General features: G+C 40.3%; 1 protein-coding gene across 3 annotated transcripts in view; it reads left to right on the top strand.

Moving 5' to 3' along the window:
- The window catches only part of VSNL1 (visinin like 1), an 86,733-nt gene extending 60,676 nt beyond the window's left edge, over positions 1–26,057 (top strand). For all 3 annotated transcript variants that reach the window (XM_058801154.1, XM_058801151.1, XM_058801153.1), the window contains exons 3-4: positions 23,953–24,168; positions 25,072–26,057. In XM_058801154.1, coding sequence (XP_058657137.1) covers positions 23,953–24,168; positions 25,072–25,269 — 414 coding nt within the window. In that variant the 3' untranslated portion in view covers positions 25,270–26,057. The remainder of the gene's footprint in view (positions 1–23,952; positions 24,169–25,071) is intronic.
- The last annotated feature ends 737 nt before the right edge of the window (positions 26,058–26,794 follow it).

Genomic DNA, 26,794 nt, shown 5'->3' with positions numbered 1-26,794 from the left:
AAAGGAGGAGCCATCCTGCAGTGGGAAATGCTGCTTGCTGCAAAACTGTAATTGGCAACAGGCTGCAGCCACTGCTTGAAGTGAAGAGCCAGTCTGCATTTGTGCCTTGGTAGGGTGAATGAAGAAAGAGGTCCCATGAAGGCTGCAGTTCAGCTGGCAGGACAGCTAAATTAATTCTGCAGCAGTGTTGGCATGGTGTTAACAGCAGGAAGACAAATTTTGTAGGACAGAGAAAAATTTCAGTCAGCAAGTCCAAACTGTTTGGACAGCAAAAGTGACAGATTTTCATTATGTTCAACAGAAGCAGGAGTTCTTTATTCTCCTCTAAAATTTGTTCATATGTTTCCCTAGTTTTGAAGGCATTTTGTAATTCCTTAAGGCATTCCCTCCTCTAGAATAACACTATATACCATTGAACTTTTAAAATTTTATTAAAGCCTTTAAGGGAAGTGTTCCTAAAAAATGGTTGCATTTTCCTGCACTTCAAGACAGAGTTTGATGACAATATAACATCATAAAATGTCATTTTAGCCAGGCAGTTTATGAGATAAATTCCTTATTCTTTAGTTCCCTTGGTTGTCTAGAAACCAACTTATATACATGCAATCCCTTAGGAATACTGTTGTAAGAGACAAAGCATTTTCACATGTATTGCTTGTATTTTGGTACACACTGCTTTACTAACAAAACTATTGAAATGAGGCAAAAAAAATGTTGTGACATTTGGGGCAAAATGTTTAGACTGTGAAAAAACATTGAAAAAAATTTTATGCAGAAATAAAAAAGATACACATTCACATTTATAGCTGTGCACAATAAGAACAGAACTGGATTTTTAACATAATTCAAAAAACTTAGGATTTGTTTATCTTTCTATAAAAAAAAAACACATTGTATTTTTAGGAAAAAAATGGCAAATGCCATGGAAAATTGACATACACAAATTCAGATTATATTAATGGCTCAGTCTGACTGAACAATTTTTTTTCTTTTGCACTCAGGTAACTCTGTCCAATTTAGCCATACTTCCCCTGTCTAGTATCAGTAGTATGAAGTCTGAAATGTATCTATTGCTATTTATGTATTTACACTGTGTTGGGGAAGAGTCAAGACAACATTCTTTCCTTACCTCTTAGAGGTGTCTGATGGGGTAGGTGAACATCTCTGTTCAGATAATCTGATTAATACCATTTCCTTGACTTTCCAAAGAATCTAGCAAAGACCTTCACCAGACCGAAGTGTCTCCTAGATTTCCTATAGAAAAGTTATTGAAAAGAGATAAAAATTCTCCCTAGAATCACCAAGAACAAGAATATTTCTACTGAGTGCAGAGGAACTTTGAGAAACAAGTCCACCTCAGATAACTCCAGACTTTCAACTGCTCACTTTAACATCCATACAGGGTCTTTATTTTCTGGATTTCTGTGCCTCACAATCCTTTTTTTTTTTTACTCTAATATGTTAATGCTGTTTTGAAAGGCAATGTATTCTTAGTCTTAACTTTTTTTTTTCCCCTAAGGATATGTTTAAAGCTGTAAGGAGAGGCAATGGCTATCTCATTTGAAAATCTTACTGCTCTTCTCAGAGCAGTAATTGCTATCTCATAGAGCAGGGCTACCTTTTCTCATGCATTATAATTCATAAAGGAGGATCATATTACTTCTTGAATGGCAGCACCTGAAGGTGCCAACCTGAACTGCTTGGAATAAAGGAGATTGTGTCATCAGCACCAGTGGAGAAAAACCGTGAGAAAACATAAATCTCTTAATATTTTGATTATTCCTCATGCTAGCACTTGCAATGAATGTTCTCACCTGTGCCCACATGTTTTAACTTAACTGAAGGAATTTGAGCTAATATACCCGGGGAGAAGTTGAAATACAAGTTGAAATAGGATCATGGGTCAGAAATAAAATACTTGTAAGAAAAAAAAAAAAAAACCACAAAAAACAAAAACAAACAAAAACAAAACAAAAACCACTAAAACAATAAAAAACCAAACAAACAAACAAAACCCAAACCAAAAGAGCCAAAAAAGGTCATGTAGATGTGGTGCTTAGAGAAGTGATTCAGTCATGGTCTTGCAGAGTCAAGTTAATAGTTGTACTTGATGATCTTAAGGGTTTCTCCCAACCTAAATGATTCTATGATTCCATAAAAACACATCTGGATGACATCCATCATGGCAACAACTCATCCTTCTTTCCAGTAGTGCTGCTGGAATGGAGGAACTGTGTCCTTGGGGTAAGCATCCAGGAGAATGAATCCATTAATCCCCTGATTCTGGATGAGAGCAGAGCCTCCCTTGCACCTGCTCTGACAGTGGGAACTTGTGTTTGCCAATGGTTGTGCTGGCAGAATTTGTGCTCACCATGACCCCCACCTGGGACTCCTCGGGGGACAGGGGTAATGTCACTCTTGAGCCACAGGGCAGATCCAGAAAGAGCAGGTAGCTTTTATTCCTGTCCTGTTCCAGCTGCCCCCCAAAAGTGTCTTTGCAAATTGCTCTTATGTGTTGAAGGAGTGAGGAACAGTGCTGTGAAGCTGGCAATGCTCTTTCACCTGCAAAGGAAACAGAAGCAACCTCCTGCTGAAATGGTCCACTGGTGAAATGGGACCCATCTACAGCTACAAGGAAAAGTCACAGTGATGGACAGTTCTGGTAACAGGTTGGAGGAAAAAGTCCAAAAGCTGAACTGGTTTCAGCTGCCAAAACAGTCTTGATCTCCTCTGGAGAACCAACCATCACTAAATTAAGAAGAAATAAATGATTATCTGGTCTTGTGAGACAGTTTTTTAACTCTTAAAGGATGGCCTCCTCTCTTTGGCTTAGTCTTTAAAAGATATCTTCCTCTTGCATATAAGAGAATCTTTCTGGCAAGAAGGCTTACTGATGTCAGCTGTCCCTCCACCATGTGCAGCCAAGAGCATGTGGTTGTTATTTTCCCTTCCACTGCTAGTGGTGGACTCAACACATTTGTCTGTAATCATAAATTGTGTGAGCAGTAGCTATTCTGTATGGTAAGCCTTATTTTTTACAAATCAGAGTCCATTTTATTACAGCATCTGTGCTTGGGTTTGATCTTTTTCTCTCTGTGCCAGCATGAGAGAAGACCATTCTTTGTCTGCCTTTGCCAAGATAAAGGGACCCAGGATGGATGATAAGATAAGAAGGTCTATGAGTTAAGCATCCCTCTGTTATACTCAGAATTCAGAAGTGAAATCTGGGTGCTGAGTCTGTCTCAAAGTAATGAAGCACTTCCACAGCAAGAGCTGTGAATTGCTCTAGTAGGCTAATTTGGGAAAAGGAGCATGAACAGCCTGTATAGATAAAGAGCACTTTTGGGAAAAAATTGTGTAAACAGCATGTCCACAGGAGATCCTGAGTGTACCAGCATAATGGAGATGATAAAGAAACAAAAAAATGTACAATTGACCTAACTGGGCAGATTAAAGGGGAAATATATTTTAATTTTTTTTCTTCACACAAGGTGTGTTTCTAGGTGCCTGCTCAATGTGGGGGTCAGCTCAGTCACCTGAGCCAGTCTTTTCAGGGAAGAGCTGATTTTCCAATGAAAAATGTGCAGGAGAGGAGGTTTAGATCTAGCAGTGCTCCCAGGAATTATGGGATTCAGGACAGCTGTGTCTGTCAGTTTTTGATTCCTGGGGTGGAGAACCCTTCCTGGAGCAGGGCACCACAGCAAAATCAAACCTTTCCACAAAAGCAGTGTTTGTGTCTCCTCTAGAGCGCACAAAGAAGTGCCATGAAGTATCCTGGGAGTTGAGATGCAATCTTAGCACCATTGGGAAGTATTACTTCAGTGTAGTTTTCTGGGCTCCCATTCAGCTCTCCTTGACACTTGGCATTAATGTGGTTCTGTCAGTGTCCCTCAGCCTCTTCTCTGTGCTGCTGAGCAAAGGCAGCAGTGCTGGGCTGTGCTAGGCCCGAGCTGCTGGCCAAGGCCACTGGCTGGGCCTGGAGTCGGTCTGTCATATCAGTCTGGGCAATGTTTGCTGTCTCCTTTCTTAGGAAAATGCAGATGATGTGATTGAGCTGTGTGCATGCTTGCAACCTTCTGGTGTGTCAGGCAATTCCCATGGGCACTCAGTTGTGAGAGGCAGTGATGAGTTTCTCTGAGCCTGATGCTCAAGAGGTTATCTTTCCCCTGTTAGCAAGCTTAATAACTTGTTCAATATCGTACTTAATAATGAAACTAAATTATTAACGATTTCAATAAAGTATTTGATATTAACCAGTTAAGATTATGAAGCCTACGGAAGCAATCAAGTACTTGTTTCTCTCCCATTCTATTAATAATTTAAAACAAGATAAAATGTATTACATTATTTTTGTCTTATCATTATGATTTTAAATTCATTGCTTAAACCATAATAGGTTATGATTATGCCTTATATCCAGATCTTGATAAACCTTCATGTCTATTATAAGTGTGTAATTCAAGGCTTCAGGTATGCCCTGCAGACTATTTTCATGGCTTTTTAGTTGTGACATATCCTGTAACTCTCCAGTGATGTGCTACAGTGATTATGTGTGGAAGTGGTCTTCATTAATAAAGGCAGCGGCTCTTATAAATGCTTTTGTTCAAATTTCTGCATGTTTTAGAAGCATTGTTAGATTGACATTTATTTGGGATTCATGTCTGATTTCTGAGGAATGACCAGTTCATGCCTCAGACAGCATCATGCATGTTCTTGCTTCCAGTCATGAAGCAACAGATGAAGTCCAGTGACTTCTCTCCCCATATTCTCCATTGGTGATGTCTTGAGCACAATCACTCAGTTCACTACTTGATGAACTGTATAACTTGTATTAGAAAATAACTGCTTATAAAAGCAGAACAATTAGGGCATGAATAGAGATAATATTGGCTGGTAATATCAATAATCACTAGAAACTGTGAGCTTGCTAAATGACTTGTGTTGTGTGACTGCTGAGTTTAATAGGTGCTTCACTCCAGCACCTCAGTTTTTATTAGCAGAGAATAATCTTTACTGTTTGCACTGACAGGCCAACTCTGTTAGTATCCATGTAAATTCAAGTGGTTGAATGATTGTAATGGAGACTGGACTGTTTATTACATCACTTGCCCGTTACTGTCACATCACAAGTGTACTTCCCTCTTTATCAAACTACCCAAATGATCTTTTCTCAGGTTAGATCACTGAAATAATCTTCTTTGTTTCTAATCTGGGATGATAAGCTTTAAGTGAGGTTTGGGGGGTAGGGCTTTCCATTTGCCTTCTGTTGCCAGCTACTGGCGATTGTATTGGAATTAAAAGTCTCTGGAGTTAAGCGAGTTAAGCTGTTAATGCCGTAAATGATTGATTTATTATCACTCTTTGGAAATGAGTTTATCATGGGAGGGTGCTGAAATCTCTCTGGCATAGAGTGAAGGGGACAAATTCTCAATTAAAAAAACCAAAACAAAACAATAAAACAAAACAAAAAGAAAACAAAACAAAAACAACAAAAAACAAACAAAACTAGAAATCTAACTTAAAATAAAGCCTGCAGAGGAAGGAGGAATGATACCAAGTGTTGGTGCAGGCAGCAGAACAGCTCTCGGTGGGGAACGACAGCTGCTGATGTGAGCGGTGGCACAGGGCAGGTCCCAGCTGCTCCCTCTGGGAAGGTTTCCTCCCTCCCTGTTCCCTCCGTATTCCTCTGGCTGGCTGTGCAGGACTGATTTTAATATTCCCATTAACATCTAAAATGCCATGTTGCTGTTTCAGATGATGTTGGAGAGAGGATTTTTTAGGAACATGAGTTGTTTTCAGAAAAAAACCCCTCTTCAGCATGGAGGAGCTCTTGACTGCACAGCCTCCCTCTGCTCGGGGACTGGGTGCTCTTGGGACATGGTTTGCAGGATGAGCTGTGTAATCTAGGACCATAGCAGAAGCACAAGTCAGAGCTGGGCTGCCAACTGTAGCACCTTTTAAAATGAAGAGCTTCTAAAATGCAAAACGCAAGAAATTTATGTAGAGGAGACTCTAGATTAAAGTATACTTGAAGAAGTAGTTTTACTTAATGCTGAAAAAGCCTTTGGGATACAATCCCATTTCATCCAACCTGTTTGCAAATTAATTATGCTAAGCAGGCTTTTTAATTACATTGCTTGAAGGAAGAGCAGGAGAACATGTAAATTCCATAAGAGAGGAAGCAAAGAGGTTTCCACTGCCAATTATGGAGCTAAATGCGACAAAGGCAGCTGAACCATGACAGGGCAAAGTGTGATTATTTTAAATGAAATCTAGAGAAACTCCCAAATTCCTGATTTTTGTTTTTGTCAATGTCCTGCAGTGCTCAGATGTCTCACACTGGGCATGACGTTTTTCCAAAGTGTTAAGACTTTCCATTATGCAGCTTTTGACAGTAATACAACAGCCTGTAGTAAGTTAAAGCACTTGGTTCTTGCTTGGAGTGGGATCCAGGATAATGTTTGACTTACAGCACAGTGGAGTTTCCAAAGTTTCCAGGCGTGCCCAAGTGTTTCTTGTGAGAAAGCCAGACAAGAGGTGCCAGGTACCCCGTGTGTGGCATCCACCACCACCATCTAGTGGTGGTCACCTCCCATTCTGATGGACAGCACTTTGGAGAGAACTATGCAGGATTATCCTGGAAACTGGGAAAATTCTCACCTGGGGCTATTCTACCTCAATACATTTCTGCATCATTTCTTTGTTTACTTAATGAAAACATTCAAAGAAAAAAAAATCTGTTGGGAAGTCTATCCCTGTATAACAGCAGGAGAGGCCGTGTGAATGATCAGTATAGAATGAAAAATGCAATATGAAAGATCACTGGTATTTATAAGATACTGCTGAATGCAAAATACTTGCAAATGTGACTCTTGAATGTCATGTACACAGTTCCAAAAGCAAGTGGAAGAGTTTTAAAATGAAAATACTTTTAAAAAATCCAAACAAAACCCATGCCTCCCTTTTTGGCGTGTTTCTTATTCTGAGCGGTTTAAACAACATTGGTAGTTGTGAAGAAGTATTTAAACCCATCATTTTTAACTCTGTGCTGTCCTTTTTAGACACGTTTGATTTTTCATTTTCACAAACAAATACCCTTCAGATAATCTATCTATGACACTTAAAAGTACTGTGCTTTATATAACAGCATCAAGTGCACACTGATCAAGACAGAACCCAAAATACACATGCAAAAGGTCCATAAAATGCTTCAAGAGTCACTCCAGGTTACGAAAGATTGTGTTCAACTTACTTTACTTTGTCATGTTGAAGTCCAAACCAAGTATACATTGGGCACCTCCACCTGAGAGGAGAATTCATCCTACCTATTCCAAACATCCTCCTAGTTTAAGAAGAACAATCTCCTGTTGGAGGTGACTGCTTCTCTTCATTCACTATTGAGGGAAGCTTGATAAGTAGCCAAGATGGAATACCTGGGTTCGGAACAGATAAAGTGAGATAAATTTTGTCCAAAAAACAAAGGCACAGTTATTAGAGAAAATGAAAAGATAAAATCCCCATTGCTCTTTTGAGTCAAAACTGAATTTTTAAATCTGACCTTTATTAAAAAATAAAGAAAAAAACAAACCAAAAAACCCCACCAAAATAATATTTTTTTTAGTTAAGCATAGAAATCAGAGCTTTCTGTTCTGATATGCAATTGGGAGGATTTTTCTTGCAAGCTGTAAAATAATCTCTTCTGTCATTACCTGAGGTGAATGTCAGGTGTGTCACATGGGCTTTGGAAATCCAGACCTTTCTCCTATTGTAAAGAAAAGGCTTTGAAAAGGCAGCAGTAAGGAATTCTGTTTACTCATCATTTATGTGTGGACCCTTTATTCCAATCACATGAATTCCAGCTTGAACCTCTCCCCACACTGTACTCAATTGGCAAGGAGAGGGACCCTGGGCCGAGGGGTGGGTCAGTGACACGTGGTCAGGCTCTTTCTGCAGCCCTGGTGCCCCCTGTGAGCCCCTTGTGAGACAGAGTGGGACCAACAGTGCACATCTTCAATTCTTTCTGCACCAAGATGTGAAAACCAGCTCCATATGGGGAAAGGCCCATGCTAAGGTCATCTTCTGCACTGCCATCCTCTAGTCTTGTTCAGAGCACCTTTTTTCTTCTCAGTCTCTTATCTGAGGCCATGATCTGCTGTCCGCCTTCCTTCCCTGGTTCCCTGTGTCTGCCCTTGCATCTGCTGGTCCTGGCTTTGTGCTGCTCTCGTTGGAAGGACAGGGAGCAGCCCTGGGCCAGGGTGGACTGGCGTTGTGCTGGCACTTGAGTGGAACCACCAGCGGGGGAGCTGGCCCTTGCTCTGAGTTCAAGGCAGCAGAATTACCACAGCTCTCTCTGAACTGTTTTTTGCTCTCTTTATCCTCTGTTCACCCACAAAGATTTATTACCCTTGAGATATATCAGGTTGACACTAATAGGAAATGAAGCTTTTTGGTAAGCGGGTAGAGATCCTCTGTCAAAGCCCAGTCAGTCCTTGACCTTCCTGCTTAGACTTTTTTCAGCATTGCAGTTCTGTTGATATGTTATATTTTGCAGATACCACTGGCAATTAAACAAAGACCACCATCTCGTTCTACTAGGCTGCCAGGCAGCTGTCAGATATTAATGACTGGGGTTTGCTATGAGCAGAGCTGGATTAAAAGGGCTGACCTACATGTGAAAGACTTTGTATCTCATTTCCTCAAGCTATTCACCCCTAGACTTCTTTGAAATGTAATGCTATTTCCTGGCTTGCTCTTGATTAATCACGTTTACTTGTGTCTGCCTGCTTTAGTCAGTGAAATGTCTGGGATCGATATTTCATGGTCTTTTTTCTTGGATCACACACAATTTCTACCCATCCTAATTTTTATTCACTCTGATTGACCTTAAGAGATCTAGAAACTGGATAATAAACCAGGAGTAAGAAGATCAAAGCTTTCTACATCTAGGTCACTTCTAATAATCTAGTGGTGGTCATTAGAGCATATGCTTAGCAGCCGATGTAAATTCCTTCAATCCCTCTCCTTGTGGTCACAAAATAAAATGTGTCTTTGTTTGATTGGCACTTTTGTTGACTTCAGAGAGAGTTTGGCTAATTAAGAACAAATCTGTGAGCAAGGCATCTATTCAGAATTTGACCCTGGTTTAGTAAGCAGCTTGACTGCTATTGTTTCTGTAAGACAGGAACCAAATGAAGAATCCACTGCTGAAAAATGAAGATGCTCCAGGCTGTCAGTACAGTTTAGACCTGCCTTGCCATGTGCTTCCATTCAGGGGGAAGATTGCTGGTGTGGGCGTCCTACAGAAAGCCTGCAGCTGCTGCATGTTTCCAGAGAACACTGAAGAAATAAGGGTTCTAGGCAGAGATCCAGTGTTGCAGGGACGTTGCCAGGGTTCAGCCTGCATTTCAATCCCCTAGCTTACAAATTTTCCAGACAGACTGGTTCAGCAGTTGAGGTGGTTCCACCCCAGCTCCTGGCCAGAGTGTGTGACACATGACACACACACGTGTGAGAGGCAGCCCTCTGTGCTGCAGAGCTGCTGCCAGACACCAGAGGCCGTGAAGGAACAGAGAAATGCTTTGAGTTTTGTCATGCATGCTTTTGGAAGGAGAGTGATGTTATTAGCAGCAAGATTGTCTCCTGAAATGGAAATACATAATTCAGTTTGTGGTTCAGTTAGTTCTATTAAAACTTTGTCTTTATTTCTGCTGTCAAAATATATTTAGAATAAAACCTTCAAGTTGAAGGCAGGAAAGATTAAATTGCTTTTATCTTTTCAAGTTAAACTGAAAAGAGATGATGGTGGCAGGGGCTTTTGAAGGTGCAGCATTGCTGTAGCCTCCTTGCATCCGCTCTCCAGGCAGGGAAGAGCAGGATTTTGTCCACAGGATTTTGATGCAAGCAACATCATGGGGCGACCTTCCTTCCAGTGTCATAAATGTTTCCACTGAAAATGGTCGCTATTTGCAGGGCCCCAGAGCTCTGCCAATTCCCTGAAGCTTCTTGGGATGCTGCCTAGCTTTTAGCAGCCCAGAAGTGTTGAGCAGCATCAGATGCTGAGGCAGCATGAAACTGGCCCCCTGCCGTGGGAGCTCCTGGAAGGTCCTTCACACTTCATACTCTCCCTCACCTTTGGACAATCTTTAAGTAAAGCTGAAAACCTGGCATTAAACAGTGCCATGGAAAGCAATGAATGGCACAATATTCAAATGTAAATGACTAAGTAAGTGGCTGGGACTTGTTCAGAAACATAACAGAAACATAAAAGCCTCATCTTAGCTCATCAGTTGGCTTTGGCATTTGTTACTAATGCCTAAAACCAAAAACCAATCTTTCCATGGAGAATTTGGAAGAAGATCAGATTCATGATCCAAAGTATTTGGAAAGCAAGATCTCACCTGCTTTACATGGAAACTGTAATTCCTGGGCTTTTCAGAGCAGCCAGAAATTTGCCTTCCCTCTCAGTACAGTGCTATTTGCTTTCATGGCTTGAGAGCTGTAGATGATTCAGATGTGATAATTGTTTCCAATATCCAAATTCCAAAAATGCTGTTTCTTGTAGTTGCATTTGGACTTCTCAGTAATCTTCCAGGGCAGAGTTACGTGCTTCCACACCACGCAGTGTGAATAGCAGGTGCCTCCTCCCAATGTCTGTATGTTGTGTAACTGATGTCTGTATGTTGTATAACTGATTTGCACTGAAACCAGCAGCTTTGCACCTTTTGGCTTCAGTCCTGGGCATATTGTTCATGTGCTGTTGGCTGCAGTGCCTGGGCAGCCACCCTGGTGCTCCTGGTACGTGTTATACTGGCTGTGCCTCATTGGGGACTGAGCCTGCAAATGCAGGATGATGCTTTATCTGGAATTAGAGTTTTCATAATAGCTACTGAAATTCCATGCTGTTTTCACCTGATAGTCCCAAGCAGATGGATCCAAAAATTAATAAAGTGATAGGTCAGGCATAAAAGCTGGTAGATGGCTTATTTATGTGTGATCCCATGAGCTCATTTGTTTTGTTGCTTGGCTTTGCAGGTTCTCTGGTGTCCACCCATGTGCGTAGGTTGTGGGATTAGATTGATGCCAGCAAAGCACTTTGGGATCACTCAGAGTTCTGTAGGTGTGAAAACATCTCTTTTTTAAATTGAAAACCTGTTATTAAGTACACATCTTACAAATTGGCATAGCTGGCTGCATCTACAGATGGTTGTCTCTCCTGAGACAATGGGAATGTTGATATCTGTCAGGGGAAAAGCACAAACTGGTTTGCTGTGACTAGAAAATGTACATTGCCCTCTTGTGAAAACACAGCTCTGCTGCAAGGGAAACAGCCAAGGATACATTTCAGTTGAAAAGTCAACATATTCTGCCACTCCATAATTATAGCTCAGGTTAGTTGTTGCTTTAGACTGACATCTCAGTGTGACACAGGACAACACAACCAGATCTTTCCTATTTATGTACACAGGGTAGGGAAAAAACCAGCTTTTTTTCCCCTTGGCTCTGCAGTCATCCTGGATTTTAGTCTCTTCATGAGCATGCTGAACTGTGCTGTCATTGTATTGCTGTGACAGCTTCACTTGTATTTCAGCCTCGTGACAGGTCTCAAACACATGATGCTGTGGCCTCATATTTATATTGTGCTCAAGCTTCAGCACCACTTCATCCATCCCTTTCTCTCCCTGTAATTTCAGATCAGCACATGAAATAGGTAGCTGTAGATTGCAGATATTTATGCACATTTCTGGACATGCAACAGGACTGATGTTCATTGGTAAATCTGAAAGAACTATAAGTACATCATCAGTTGAGGACAGAATGAGGAAACAGCACTTTATATTTCAGTTGAGAATTAAAATCCTACTCTTTACTAGAGATGTTCATATATTCAGCCTGTAGTCATGCAAATCTTCATAACCCCAAGAAATCTCTTAAGTTCTCACCTGGAATGGGATTTGCGTCATGCCTATGTTGGGCTTTATAACCCATCTTGGGATTCATCACCCCACTGAGGCAGCACATCTCTCCATTGAGCAATGAGCATTGAATTGGTGTTTGTTGGGCTAAATGGGCCAAACCATTTAAACACATCAACTCACAAGAAAGTTTTTTTAGGTGAACAGTGCCACTGGAGGAAAAAGGGTATATTCCCAGGTGAGATGTGTAGGTCCTGTGGCACCAGTTGGGTACCAGGACTATTCCACAGCTGAGAGGGTGTCCAAAATGTTCTGAATGAGAGAAGTTAGATATAAACATTTTTTAGGTTAGGTCTGGGAAAAGTATTGATGCTGACTGCAGGTAGAAGTGATTAAATTTGAGACCTTCTCTCTCTGCCAGCAGGGCTTTATTTAGATTGAATTTAGACAATTTTCTTCAAGAATAATCTGAACAGTTGTGAAAAATCTACCTTTTTCAGTGCTTGCTTTGAGTATATGCTCACTGTTTCCCAAATGATGAGAGGCAAAACCTTGACACAAGGAGTCTCCAGCTGGCAGACTTCTGTGAAAATATCATTCAGCTCTGGGAGCTTCCCGAGAGCTGGCAGTGTGCTGACATTCTAACAGGAGAGACTGAGCCATTGGAGGTGCAGGCTCTTGCCAACACTTGTGTGTGAAAGGAAGAGCAGAGCTACCTCAGAAAGCAGTCTCTGATTGACATTCATAGATTTCAGAGAATTAAAATACTGTTCCTACCTGCTAATGGTGTCTTCTTGGGTGAGTGCTTAAAATGTTGAATTTGAGAGCTCTGGAGCTGTGGTTTAGGGTTTTGCCTTCTTTCTCATGCAGTGTTTGTTCCCAGGGTCACAGCAGATGATGCTGCTAAATCTGCCCTGGCAGCTGGACCAGGTATCCTCTGGGCTCCATCCCAGCTGCAGCACGAAATGCCAGAGTTGTGATTTCTAGTTGGACCCTAGACCCCAGCCTGGCACATGGGCTTGTCTGTGTTTTGACTGCACTGGAAAGTATTGTCACCCATTAGCTTGCTAGGCTATTGTTTTTCCTTAGACACATTCTGTCCATACTTCAAGTTTCTTCTCTCCTATTTTTTAACAGGGACTAGACACAATTCTCTTGTATTTTTTGTTCAGTCAGTATTTCTTACTTCCTCAGAGACTGGCTGCTTTGTAGAAGGTCATTTCCTGGGGATATTTCACCCTTAGGTGTTTGGATGTCACTGAGGAAAGATGTAAAGAATTTTGAGATTTCTTTATAAGGAAATCTGATTATAAGTTTATTTATGAAGATGTTGTCACTTCTTCATAAAGATCTCATGCTATAAGAAGGAGGAGGTTGCCCTGTTTTTGTAAGAACATGAACTCTAAAGCAGTTGAAATGCCAGCCCTGTCATATATTTTTAAATAAGATGTCACATGGTGTCTCTGAAACTCATTACAATCTAGAGACAGCTGCCATAAGAGAGTGGCTGTTCATTGAATGCCTCTTACAAATGGGTTATTAAATGTTTAGAGTCTTTGACCTCTAAAATCCTTTGATCATCAAGAAGACTCTAAGATAGGAGTGTGTTGAGAAAATGAAATAGAGGAGGAAATTCATAAAAGCCTCCCTGCTGGAGAAAAGACCCCTCACCTCTATGAAATAGCAAACAATTGAGAGAAAGCTTTCGTGTTTAATTCTCATCTTCTTGTGACTTTGGTTTTGATATTTTTCATTTGTTTGAGAATTTAACACCCTTCTAGAATAAACTCATTATATTTTATTCTTAATTACATCTGGTATGAAACGTGAGTCCATCAAGTAAGTGTAAAATATATGTAGTTACTGTGCCTCTAGAAACAATTTGTCTTTAGAGAGCATTAGATGCAGGCAGCTCACAGAGGAGATATGAAAGAACTCGTGGATGTCAGGAGATGGGCTGTATGTCCCAGCTGTAAACTTTAAAAGGATGCTTTGGGAACTGGCTTCCCAAGAACAGTGTTCCTGGAGGCTCCCTCTTGGCAAGCATAAACCAGAATCCTTTAGGAAAGCAGTTGGTAGTATAATAGGTTGGCTGTGATTATGCTGTTTATTGTTCACCCATTAATGTCTACACAGCTTTCTAATCACCTTCATTGACTCTGGGCTAGGAGAATATTAAGGATGACACAGTGTGCTGCTCTCACAAGATAGGAGAGTGAACTTCTCTGAAGGCACATATGACTAATCAACCCTCCTTTGAGTTCTCACCCCCATATTGAACTCCTTTTTTGCCATTATTGTTGTTATTGTGTTCTTGCATGCTTGCTAAGGACTGAGTAGCTGTTGTTGTGTATTCATGAAACCCTGAAGTCTGATTTATTGAACATGTTTACCAGAATACTTGGAGGGGGCGGAGGAGCACAAATCTATTACTCATATTCATTAATCAGCGTGGAAAAGTAAAAGTTGCTCCCCAGTGTGAGATAGTTGCTATAATTATAGTGCTGGGCAGTTCAAATTGCATCATTCTACATTTTTGAGCGTGTTTTTGAGGTAATGTTTGTTAATGGGAAACATTGATTATGATACATCCTTCTATCATTGATTATAATACATTCTTCTATGCTTTGCCATGTCTATAAATAGATCTTGTATTTTGCTACTTGCAATTTTATTTAGTTGGGCTTCCAGGTTTTTAGTAAAAATGATGGGAAAAATTCTTATGGATCTGATTTTGAAAAGCAATTTCATTCACCAGTGCAGTGAAGATGTCAGTTTTACATTTGTCAGGCTTAGAATTTTGTGCTCAGCTGATGCAGGGACCTTCAGCTGGTCTGGTGCACAGAGGGAAACTTAATCCAAAGGAAAACGTGTAGCTACACTGAACTCCTGTGATAAATAAAGCAGCAAAGACTCAACACCAGAGAAGTGTACTGCTTAAGTACTTTTTGTTGTGTCTTCCTTACAGATGACTCCCAATTATGTTATTGAAACTTTGGGCACTGTAATGATGTCAAATAGTGCATGCAATGAGATATCCTGGTGTTGGAAGAATGGGCATGGATAGTAGCTTTCTTTTAAGCATGCATATTGATGCTTTTTTTGTGAGTATAGTCCTTCTCACATTTTACCAAAAAAAGTTTTTTTAATTCTCTCCAGATTTTAGAATTTGTCTTATACTATCCCTTTTTATGGTTTTACTGCATTCTAGAGTTAAGTTTTTCATAGACTAAGTATATAAATAACTATAAGATCTTGAAGGAACCTAGTGGCAGGTAAGCCCATAGCTGGTTGACTTTTCTGTAACAGAAGGGGTTACTCTATTCATAGGGGTTTTTTTGCATCAGTGGTAGTTTAATAATGAGAAAAAGAAGCTGAAATGCAAAATTACCATGCACTGAAGGATTTAAGGTTACATCAGCAGGCAAATGCAGGAGAGGAGGCACTCTCATTTGCAGTGAGTCAACCAGCATCATGTTCCAGTTCATAGTTCAGGTTTATGGATTTCCCTAAAATGAGCCCTTGTGATTGTGTTTGATACCTGGAAGAATGGATAAGCCCATAGAAACCCACTGGAAGCTGATAATACAAAGTTACCCTGATAAAAAGTTACTGAGGAAACAGAATCTGTGGGTAATTTTCCCCCTCTGAAGGTCCACTTCATGGAATTCACAAAAATCTGCATCCCCCAAGAGTTGATTGGGATGAAATCTGGGAGGAACTCTACTCTGTGGCATGACACTGTCTTCTTCAGCTGGCCTGTTCCCTCAAAAGGAGACACTTTGGGAGCCATCTAGTACTGAGCATCACTAATATCAATATCCACATTTTATCTCCATTGCCTGAGCACAGCCAGTACCAGCACAGCACCAGCATGTTCTGTTCAGGGAGATGGCATCTCTGTGTGAAAGCAGTTACCCATATGGCCCACAGGGAGGTTTTCTACATCTCTTTCTACAGAAAGAAACAAATTGTATATTATGAGCATTTTCCCTTCTTGCACCATTTCACACAAGGAACAAGAGTGTGATGCTCCTTTTTATGATTCCAGACATCATCCTTTGAAGGTCTTTGTTCAAGACATCTTCCCCTTAGGGGAGCTAGTCTGTGAGGTTAAAGCCAAGGGTACCTGAGAGCTCTCACTGCTTGAATTCCTGTGGTTTATCCTAGGCCTGCCCATGCAGCTTCTTAATTACCAGGAGGTGACACAAAGGGTTGCACTGCTCCTGTCTTCTTTCCCAGCCTTGTGAAAATCTTTTCGAGTCACAAATAAACTTCTTCCAGCCTCCTTGCACTGTATTTTCCTCTTTCTTACATGTTGAGCTTCAGGTGTTATCCAAATGCTGCTCCACCAAGATTCCTATATACAGTGACTGTCAATAACAGCAATAATAACAGCTATCCATATGGAATTGCAGATGTGCACAGAACTTCATGTAAATAAAAGTGGGTTTTCTTAAACATCACTGAGTTCAACAGTATTGTCCCATTTCTAAACAAGAACTCATTTAGTCCATCTCCTTGATGTTTGTCTCTATAGATACACACATACAGATTCTCTAGGTGTACGTATAGGTATAGATGCATGATCCATTGCACCAGAATGCTGATATTTGCTGATATCCTGTTGGGCTTGTAAGTCTTGGACTTGACCCTTTAAACCCCCTTCTAAACCCTTTAGAAGGGTTTATGTTATTTTTTTCAAAGGATAGATATGGACGAAAATAAATTATCTTGGAAAGCTGTCTTCTTAAAACTGCACTGTGGTAAAAGAGTCTCTTTTTATTAATATTACTCTTCATAAGAAAAGAATTGGAAGTATTACAGAGGGATGAATCTCATAGGTCAGGCTGTACAGAATTTTTGCAAGGCTACCTGAAAACCTATCTGCTCTCAGCCTTATTGCAGAAGAAAAGCTTTAAGACACACCTTGCAGCAGTTAAAAATGCAGGCCTGATTTTAAATTATTCAGGACTTCATTTCAGCACAGTTCCTCTGTGAATTGCTGGATTGCTTTCAAACTCAATACTGAAACTCAAAGTCAAAAGGATATGCTTAGGGACAACAGGGAAAAAATGCCCACACCAAGTTGTTGCTCACCTGTCTCCTCTGTATTATCTCAACTATTGCTGCTTTTGCTGCCATCCAGCTCTCCCCTTTTGGGGTCCGTTCCATTCTCTTACCTTGTCTCCCTTTTGGGAAGTATCAGTTCTCTGATAGGTTCAGCTACAGCCATTTTCCTTCTCTCTTTGCAGTTTCCTTTCTGCAGTACCAGGCTATAACAACTCCATATGTAGAGGAATTTTAGGAGGACACATTACATAAGTATATGAGACAGTCAGATATTTCAGGCACAAGTATTTTTTCCTGTAGTTCCATCTGTATATTCATGAGATGGCTGTCTCAGACTTTAGTGACTCGTGTTTCAAATCCCTTTTTGGCTGGAAATGGCACTGACTGATGCTTCAACAGCCCTGTTCTTTTGGGAAATTTGCACTAAGGACTTCATAACACAGCAGGCATAGCATTCAAGTCAATACTCTGAACCTTGGGAACTAAAATTCACTGGAAAAAAATAAGTCTCTTTCAGAAATGAAAAGAAATCAGATGATCTTTACTGGAGGGGGAAGAAAAAAGAGGAGGGGAAAAAAAGGCTATATCCCAGTGTATCCTCCATTTGGTATGTTCCCAGATTCCTGGAGAGATACCATGGTGTCAAGAAAACTGAAGCTGCAATTAGGCCAGGACAGAGCCACAATAGAGCAGGATCCTGATAGCCCTGTCGCTGACCTTGGGGTAGTGCAAGACTATGCCAAACTTAAAATAAATAAAGTGTTCCAGTGCTGCTGCTCAGTTAAGGAAGATCAAAGAGAAATAACATTTAATCAGTGGTAGTTGTGGTGTTAAGCACTAGCAATACTAATTGTTTTGATGAGAATTCTCCCTGAAGATTTTTTTTATTAGCACTGAGTAATAGCTGAGCTGCTGGTGTATTGACCTATAGCACTACCACAGCTCAATTAAGTTTCTTATTGTCCAAATCTAATCAGAGAAAAGCTGGGATTGAAAATCGATTCATTTCCTGCTAGTTAATGACTAATTCCCCACAAATGTGAATATAAAGATTAACTTTTCATGTTGAATGTTTTTTTAGAGGTAGACCCTGCCAGATGAGTGTTTGTGAAGAAGCATGGCTCTTCTTTTCCCATTCATCTTCCTCCAATCTCTTGGAGTATTCCAGCTATTTAGAGTCTTCTCTTAGCCTGTGGTTTGTGCTTATTCTCTGGTCTCTTAACTCAAGCCTTACACAATTGAAAGGAGCTGCTATTGATAATTCATGGTCAGCTCCTAAATTCTCAAATATTTCTTCTCCATATTCTTCAAATGAGCATTTCTATAGTGGTTAAAAGACCTGCAAGACAGAGCAGCTTAGTCCTTAACCATAATCTGAGGGCTAGGCACAGTCTGTGAGGTCTAGGTGAGACACAAACTCTTTGCTGATCCTACTTCAGCCTGTACAAGTTGGGAATTTTCCAGGTGAACCAGCAGAAGAAGTTACATTTCTTGGTACATCTAAATACTTCTTCTTTATGTAAAGAACTAACAGCTGTTAATAAACCTCCTCATATGTCTCTGCATGCACACGTGTTCACAGCACTAAAGCTACCGAGCAGAGACATGAGCAAACATCCATGAGGTTTGGCTGCTCTCTCCAGTTCCTGCCAGCTCTGTGACTTCCCCTGCTGCAGCATCTCAAATCATCACAAATATTTTTTTGTATTATCCTCAGTGCACCTCTGAGGTGGGGACAGCTCACAGATTTACACAGGGAGAGCTGAGTCCTGGGTCTAAAGAGACATTTAGATTTCGAGTTAGAGTTAGAGTTAGAGTTAGAGTTGGAGTTGGAGTTGGAGTTAGATTTAGATTTAGATTCTTTGGTGGTCTACAAGGTTATCCTCTCCAGAGGCTCAGCCCTGTGCTTTAGCTGCTGCTAGAAATACAGACCCACAGCTGTGGATGGTCCCTTCTCCTTGGGACCCTCTGGCAGATTGAAGCCAGGTGTCTGGGATATTTCTGCCTTAGGTAGGATATTTCTACCTTACACTGCAGATGTGCTGGAGAGTGCAGCAGTCAGATCTCTTCCAGAACAAAGACAGATGTGTGGCTGTGTTTTTTTGTGCTGGCCTAGTTCTGCCCTTGTTACACCAGTTTTCATTTTTACAAAGAGGTGGTGGCAGGGACAGGCTGCAGCCCTGCAGGTCACCCTGGTACCAGAGTGGCACAGCCTTCCCAGCAGGTCCTGGCAGTCACAGCCTGGATTCCTCTTCCCCTTCTGGTGTCTTAACAGAAGTGCAAGAGTACAGTGCATTGTAGTAAATTTATTTTGTTTTTCTCTAAAGGAGACAGCTAAAGAGTAATCTTTTTTCTTATCTCATCAACTTCCGTGTTGTGCTGCTGGCAGGAATCCAGAACTTCATCTTCTTGGAAAATAAGCAAGGAGAAACATTCTCCCCATCATCACAGGCATTGTCCCCAGTGAGCACAGTTCTGAGCAGCTGTAAGACCAGGCTAGACCAACAGCTGTCTGCATCTGGGTTCAACTTTAAGAGGTTTGGCTATTAAAAAATACCTGTCTGAGCTTCCAAAAGCAGCCAAACTTTCTAATTCTCAAAGTGCTCGTGTTCTTCACTTACAAAGTTAACATGGATGCCTAGCAGACTTACAAAATAAAACACTAACAAAGTAGATAAGAAGAGTTGGTTATTCCTTCCTAAAGCATAGCAGCATTAAATGTTTCAGGTTTTTCCCATGAGAGCCAAATGCTTGGCTTGTTTTTATGCGCTGGCCCTTGACAATGGTTGTTCTGCTCCTTGCACAGGCTGTGCCCCCTCATTCCCCTTCTCTGCTCCAGCTCTCAGCAGAGCTGGTGGTGCTGAGCCCCAGATGGGGCTCTGAAAGGGGAATCAGCAGCTGCCTCTTCCATCCTCTCCAAGCCTGGGCTACAAAGCCCTGTGCCATCTCCAGCTTTCCCACCTCCTGTTCTGGGCTCCAGCTCCCACACCAGCTCTGCAAGCTGTCACCTCACATCAGTGACCTGGCATGTGTCGGCAGCATGCCCTGCTTTCTGCACATTGGTGAAATTCTAGTTTTCTCTGTTTTATAGCAGAATTTCCCTTTTAATAGAAATGCATCCCAATATCCCATGATAAAACATCAGGTGGAAAACAAAGCACTGCTCAGGCCAGTCTATAGATTCACTCTACCCCGTCCTATTAAGGATGGAGAGACCTTTTCTTTCCTGACCCCTCCCTATCACTGTGGAATTTGGGGAAGTCTGTTTTGAGGGTATTTTTCTTTAGCCATACTAAAATTTTGTTTTAGCCACATGCTAAAATTTTAGCCATATGCTTTAGCATATGCTTCATGCTTTTGCAATAACTCCCTCCCCAAGATGATCTGAATGAATTGATCACTGAGTTCACTGTGAACAGCATCACTTCAAAGAGGCTAAAGCAGCTGCAGCCAAGCAGATAAATATTTCCAGGTATTTCATCAGTTTCCCCAAGAGTTATGTACAATTTGTAGGTGTTATTCATTAGCTATTCTGATTCCAGGACTGATTGAATGTCCCCCAAACACCAGACAAGTGTCCAGAAACCCAGTGGGAGCTAAGAATCTGCAAGACAATCCTCATACAAAATTTAGAAGCAGATAAGGGAATTTTTTTAAATCTTCCTTTTTCTTTTCTTAATTGGCATTTGACTGTAGAGATAACACTGTTCACACCCCAACATGTTGATCCAACTGGTTAGAAAATACACAGGCCAAGCAAGAGATGAATCCTAGAATGGTTTGGGTTGAAAGGGGCCTTTATAGATCATCTACTTCCAACCTCCTGGCACAGGCAGGGACACCTTTCTCTAGACCAGGGATAGATAAGGCTAGAGAAGCAGAAACAAAGCAGTGTACAGTGTTGGGTTACCCATGGAACTGGCTGGTATAGTTTGTCTTGATTTTTGGACAAAAAGGGTAAATCAGGAGACAATGCTGCTGCATGGAGCGCCCTTTTCAGTGGCATGTTGCAGTAGAAGGGAACTCCTTGCTTTCAAATGTGGATTGATCACCTGGTCAAGGCTTTGATGGAACACTGAAAGGTGAAGCTCTATCTGAAAATCCCAGTTGTGTTTCTTTACTTTTTTTCTGAAGTATTCACTGAGCTCATGCAAGAGGCAAACTAAACCACTCTCCTCATATTCCCTCTGACAAAAACTTAGTGTTTGTCTTTCAGAGATCCCTGTCTCCCATTGTCACTTGGCTTAGGCTGCTCTGAAAGTAGTTAAAGCCTGTGCCTTTATACTTTACTAAGGTCTCACTGTGTTTTAATAGTCAAAAAATGTTTTACCAGAGCTGGCATCTTTTGCTCTGTTATTGTTTTAGTTTACTTCATGTCTTATTTATGAATAGTTTCAAAACAGGCCAATGGAAATCTTCAAGTACGTTTTTAAACAAGTTTTGACAATGTTTTTGGGTTGTTCTGAGCTAAAAATAATACAAATCAGCAGGTACAGACTGGAGAACAGTGCCTTCAGTCCCTAAAGGACATTTTACAGCATTTACTCCCTACAGGAAGACGAATAGAAAAAAAATTAAAACCAGATAGCAGTTCCATATGATGCTATAAAGGCCAAGACTTAGCTGAGCAGTGCCACTGTCTTCTCAGAAAATAAAAAAAGCATGGTCTTGTATGTGATAAAAAATTAGAAGGATGTTTTCCTAACTGCTACATGAGACTAATGGCTTGACCAGCAAAGAGGCAGGCACAGCTTGCTGATGCTGCTCCAGTGGGACACTGAAAAATATGTTCCAGAACAACTTAAAAATGGCTTTCAGGATCTCCAGCCACTGACCCAACCTAATTCCCCACTTTGTTCTTGGACTCTTACATGTTTTGGGGTGTCTGACACTTCTTCCCTTTTGTGTAGGTGTGCTTTTTCCATCGTACTTTTGTTCTTTGGTCTCACCAATATGTTTGCACCATTTCTGTATTTTGGTTTTCTGGGCAGTGAAAAGAACAGTCTCAGTTCTCTCCAGGTATTTACTTTTCTTTTATAGAGACTGTAGAGTGACAGTCACAGGAGCAAAGATCAGGCAGCAACCTCAGGCAGAAGTCAGCTCTGAGCAAAAATACTTGGAAAGACTGTAAAATTTTGAAGTGTTTTGTTCTGTTACATATGCATCACACGACAGTGTCATCAGCACAGATTTAAAAAGCAAAAGATTTATCCTTTCAGCTTTGAACAGCCAGCAAACTCTCAAGAATAAAAGGTGGGGGACATGGAATTCATGGTGGCATACAGGCCATGACAGCCATTTCTTAACCTCTCAGCAGGGGACTGAAGAAGTGCACATTCTACACATACACATAAAATTAAATATCAACGATGTTAACATTCAGAGCTGGAACAGGAATTGGAGGGGGAGCTGGGTCATGGACAACAGAAAGCAATGAGGAACCTGAAAATAACTTTCAGGTTTTGGATAACATTTGCAAACTTTGTTCTGACCCCGAATGCCAGGCTGTGAGCCCAAGGAGCCTTCCCACGGAGGGAGCTCTCCTTGCTTTGACAAAAGGGTGAGGCTGTCACTAGAAGAACAATTGAGTAAGGTCTGGTAACTGCAGCCACTGAAATCCTAAGTTGTATCAGAGAACACAAAGATCTTTGTATCTGTTGATGAGCCCAATCATGATCATTTTTAATGGCCAGAAAGCAGAAAGTACAGAAGGATCTGCAGCAGCACCTCGATCTCTCCATCAGTTATGATTATCAAAATAGAAATAGGGCTTGAGTTGAGTACAGGGACAGAAGTTCTATTTTCAGGAGGAGACAATACCAAATGCTCTTTCAGAGAAAACAGAAAGTTGAAAGGAAACTTTCAGGTTGAGATCCCTGTGGCAACACAGGAGTGGCTCCTGATGTGATCCACATGGCCACATAGTGCAAGCAGCTGGCTGAGCTCTAAGTTTTGCATTTTTAAGGCAGGACACAGCTCTGGATGGGGAAATGGAAAATTGTAAAATGCAGTTCCACTTCAGCTGTCACTGCAGACTTTCCTTCAAGCTTACATTATAAATGCAGTACTTAATTGGAATTTTAAAAAGAACAAAATAAGATGGCTCTCATATGGGGAGTAATGCATGTTTATACTTTAGGAGCAGGAAAACCTCCATGAAATTGAGCTGGGAAAATAATAACAAACATTGTTTGTGTATGGTCCCTGCACTGTAATAGCACTTCATCACTTAAAAACTCCCTTTCTTCAGGGGTGTGTATTCTTGAGTCTGGCCCACAGAAATAACAACTACCTGCTCAAATGTCTTAAACCATACATTTCCTGAGGGGAAAAGATTATATCAGCTGAAAACCTACATGTTATAGTCATTTAAAATACCCTGTTAAGCTACAGTCATTTGAAGAGTTCACTGAAGGATATTAGGATATTAAACATGAAAAGCATTGCACTGTGTTGTTTAACTGAATCTGTGTTTTCATCTTGTGTACTTGAATGCTGGATTGCAGAACGGAACATATGTTCATGTGGGTTTTTATGCCACATGTGGATTATTTTTTTAAATAAATGAAATTATATAACAACAATCCCACACATATACTTGGTTGCAACATTTCAAGGGCTGGTTAAAATTCTCTTAGAATGCACCCTGGCTTCTTTATTTCATGGTCAGAGAATATTACACTCTACCATTCATACTCAACTTCATTTTAAGATTAATCTAGTTAATTTAGCTTTAAAGTAGCATTATATATATTTGTATTATAGTTTGTGGAAACCTGAGGTTGTAGAAATAAGTTTTTAATAATCATTCCAGTGTTACTGTTAGGGAACCTTACATTGCAGATCCTCAGTTTCCCACAAAGCTCATCAGCCACTCTTCATAAATGCCTCACTTTGGTGTTTTGCAGTCACGTATACAACTCTCTCCTTTGCATTAACACAGTCTATATATTATTTTATTTTGCAGTTCTTTCCATATGGAGATGCTTCTAAGTTTGCCCAGCATGCCTTCCGAACCTTTGATAAAAACGGAGATGGGACCATCGACTTCAGAGAGTTCATTTGTGCCCTGTCCATCACCTCACGAGGCAGTTTTGAGCAAAAGCTGAACTGGGCCTTCAACATGTACGACTTGGATGGTGATGGTAAAATTACAAGAGTGGAAATGCTGGAAATTATAGAGGTGAGATCAATATGACACTCATGAACGTCACAATGTTAATAAAATTTGATTCCTTGTTCACTCAGACTTTAGATTTTAGGTTTACCAGAGGCTGTAGGGTACATTAAATGCACATTACACATTATTCCTGCACTGACTGGTGCCCAAGCACACTCACATGTTTGTTAATAGATGCAATCTTGGAGAATTGCAGAGAGTGCATATGTGCATATAAGCTTTTAAATATCCAAAGATTTTTTTCCCCTGATGAATGGATTAATCACAAGAACAGCACAGGATTTACAAAGCCCATCTCAGTCACTTGACACCCATGAAATTATTGCACTACAGCCCAAGTAGCTGAAGCCTTACTGGAGATTAACTTCAGATGATTACAGAAATTTGCAGGGATAACAACACGCTATTTTAAGTGAGCTCTCACAGGTGGGCTTTAGGATGACCACAACTTCTAAGAGGAAAGATAAAGTTTACCACCTTTGTCATCTGCCACAGTAGTTAATACCAGATTGTGCCCACCTGTACACAGAAACCTATTTAAGGGCGGTGACTTCGAAAACAAATTATTCAGAATTTATGTGCAATATTTCATCTGAACAATTGATACAGTGAGTAAGTTACAAGAGTTTTACATTGTGAAACAGGAAGCCAAAGAAATTAATTCTGGGATGCAAAATGTAACCATCAAAATAAACCTACATCTAAAGAAAGTAAAATATATTCTTCCTTGTTTTACGTATCTGGACTTTGGATCCTTATAAAGAAAAACAAAAAAAAAAACCCTAAAACCAATCTTTAGAGAAACTTGCAATCATTTTATTGTTAGAACATATTTCCAGAATTTGATCACATCCAAGAATTAGATTGAATTTCATGTTGAATTTTCCATTTGGTTTTTTTCCAAAGGCCATCTACAAAATGGTGGGCACTGTGATAATGATGAAAATGAATGAGGATGGCCTGACGCCTGAGCAACGGGTAGACAAGATCTTCAGTAAGATGGATAAGAACAAAGACGATCAGATCACACTGGATGAGTTCAAAGAAGCTGCAAAGAGTGATCCGTCCATTGTATTACTCCTGCAGTGTGACATTCAAAAATGAGCTCGTGTACGACGCGTCATAGACTGCACAGAAGTTTAATGTTCCATTCAGTTTGCAGCTATTTCCACACACACAAAATTTTGCTTGGACTACCTATAAATGGACTTGCTTCTTGTGTTTGAAACACTTGTGTGCATGAGAATGTCATTTGCTAAAGAATTTTAAAAGTATATATTATAAAAATAAACTGCCACAACGTGATGTGTGCAATGTCATTTCATAACAACCCTCTTCCTCTGAATCCTGTGCAGCAGGCCTGTGCTGCAGTGAATTATATTATTTATTGTTCCTGTTTTACTGATGCTAGCTCTGTGTCTCCTAGACTGAGTAATGTTAGTGACACTGAATTCCCATGGTAATGTTAACTGTTTATTATAAATCATGTCACCATTCTGCTGTAAAGTAGTACTGGACAGACAGAAGGGAAGAGCTTCTCGGCTCCCAGGTCTGGTCCACACGTGCTTGTATTGTCAGTGGATATAAATGTACTTCATTTGCATGCCTTTTAGGTTTGCCTTAAATCTTACCTCATTTGCATCCCTTCAATATGGAAAGAGCTATGTCAGAGGAATGCAGTATATTAAAAAAAAAAAAAGAAAATCCTGCTAAAATTAACCCTTTAATTAAGAATATATATAAATATATATATATATAATGTTTAAAATATTGTTTTATTGCAAGTTTAAAGGTTTTATTGGAAGTGTATTGATCTTTGCCAGAATTTTCAAAAGCTTCCACAGAGGTTGCAATATATATGTCCCAAAATAAATTTATAACATTTGACCTTTTCCCCTAATTCTTATTTCATGTCTTCAGCATGGTAATAAAAAAAGAAAAAGTTCAATCTCTTTAATTATCTGTCACTGCACACTGGGAAATATGTATTTCATTATTGAAGCATGAAGAAAAAACTACTTTACACTCACTCACTAGAAGAGTCATATTATACAAAACCAAAAGTTGTAGTTCTTGTATTTAAGGCTGGAGCAGCTGTTGATGCTCTAAGATGCTACTGCTAAGATTTACCAGCGCAGCTACTAAACCTGTGCTGAGTTTTAAGTGGTGTAAGAGAAATACAGTTTATTTGATCACCCTAAACCTTGTTTTTAATGTTTTTTTCCCTCCTGAAGTAAGAGAGTTCCCTCTTACCATCTGATACTAAACTACTCTGTGTTTAATATAAACAGACACAACGTTAAAAATCACTACTGATAAATTAACCATGACGTATGATGACAAAGGAGGGATAGTGAGACGACCCAACTTCCTCTTCAGTTCTATGTGCACAAATCAAGTTTCTCTCTATCCTGTGACAAATTCTGCACAGCCTTGGGAAAGAATGAAGAACTATCAGACTGCAGAAACTGCAAATGAAAAAACTCCCTATGCCCCATTTCCCTGATGCTTTAAACAGTTGGTTGCTTGCTGGATTAAAAGAAAAAAAAAGCAATCTGAACACCTTATAATTGCATGTTTGATATTTCTTCCTTACCTTATGAAGAAACAGGACCGTACTTTTAATAGC

This window comes from Ammospiza caudacuta, chromosome 3 (genome assembly GCF_027887145.1).
Source record: "Ammospiza caudacuta isolate bAmmCau1 chromosome 3, bAmmCau1.pri, whole genome shotgun sequence".
Classification (NCBI taxonomy): domain Eukaryota; kingdom Metazoa; phylum Chordata; class Aves; order Passeriformes; family Passerellidae; genus Ammospiza; species Ammospiza caudacuta.
This window is presented reverse-complemented; position numbering and strand designations above follow the sequence as displayed.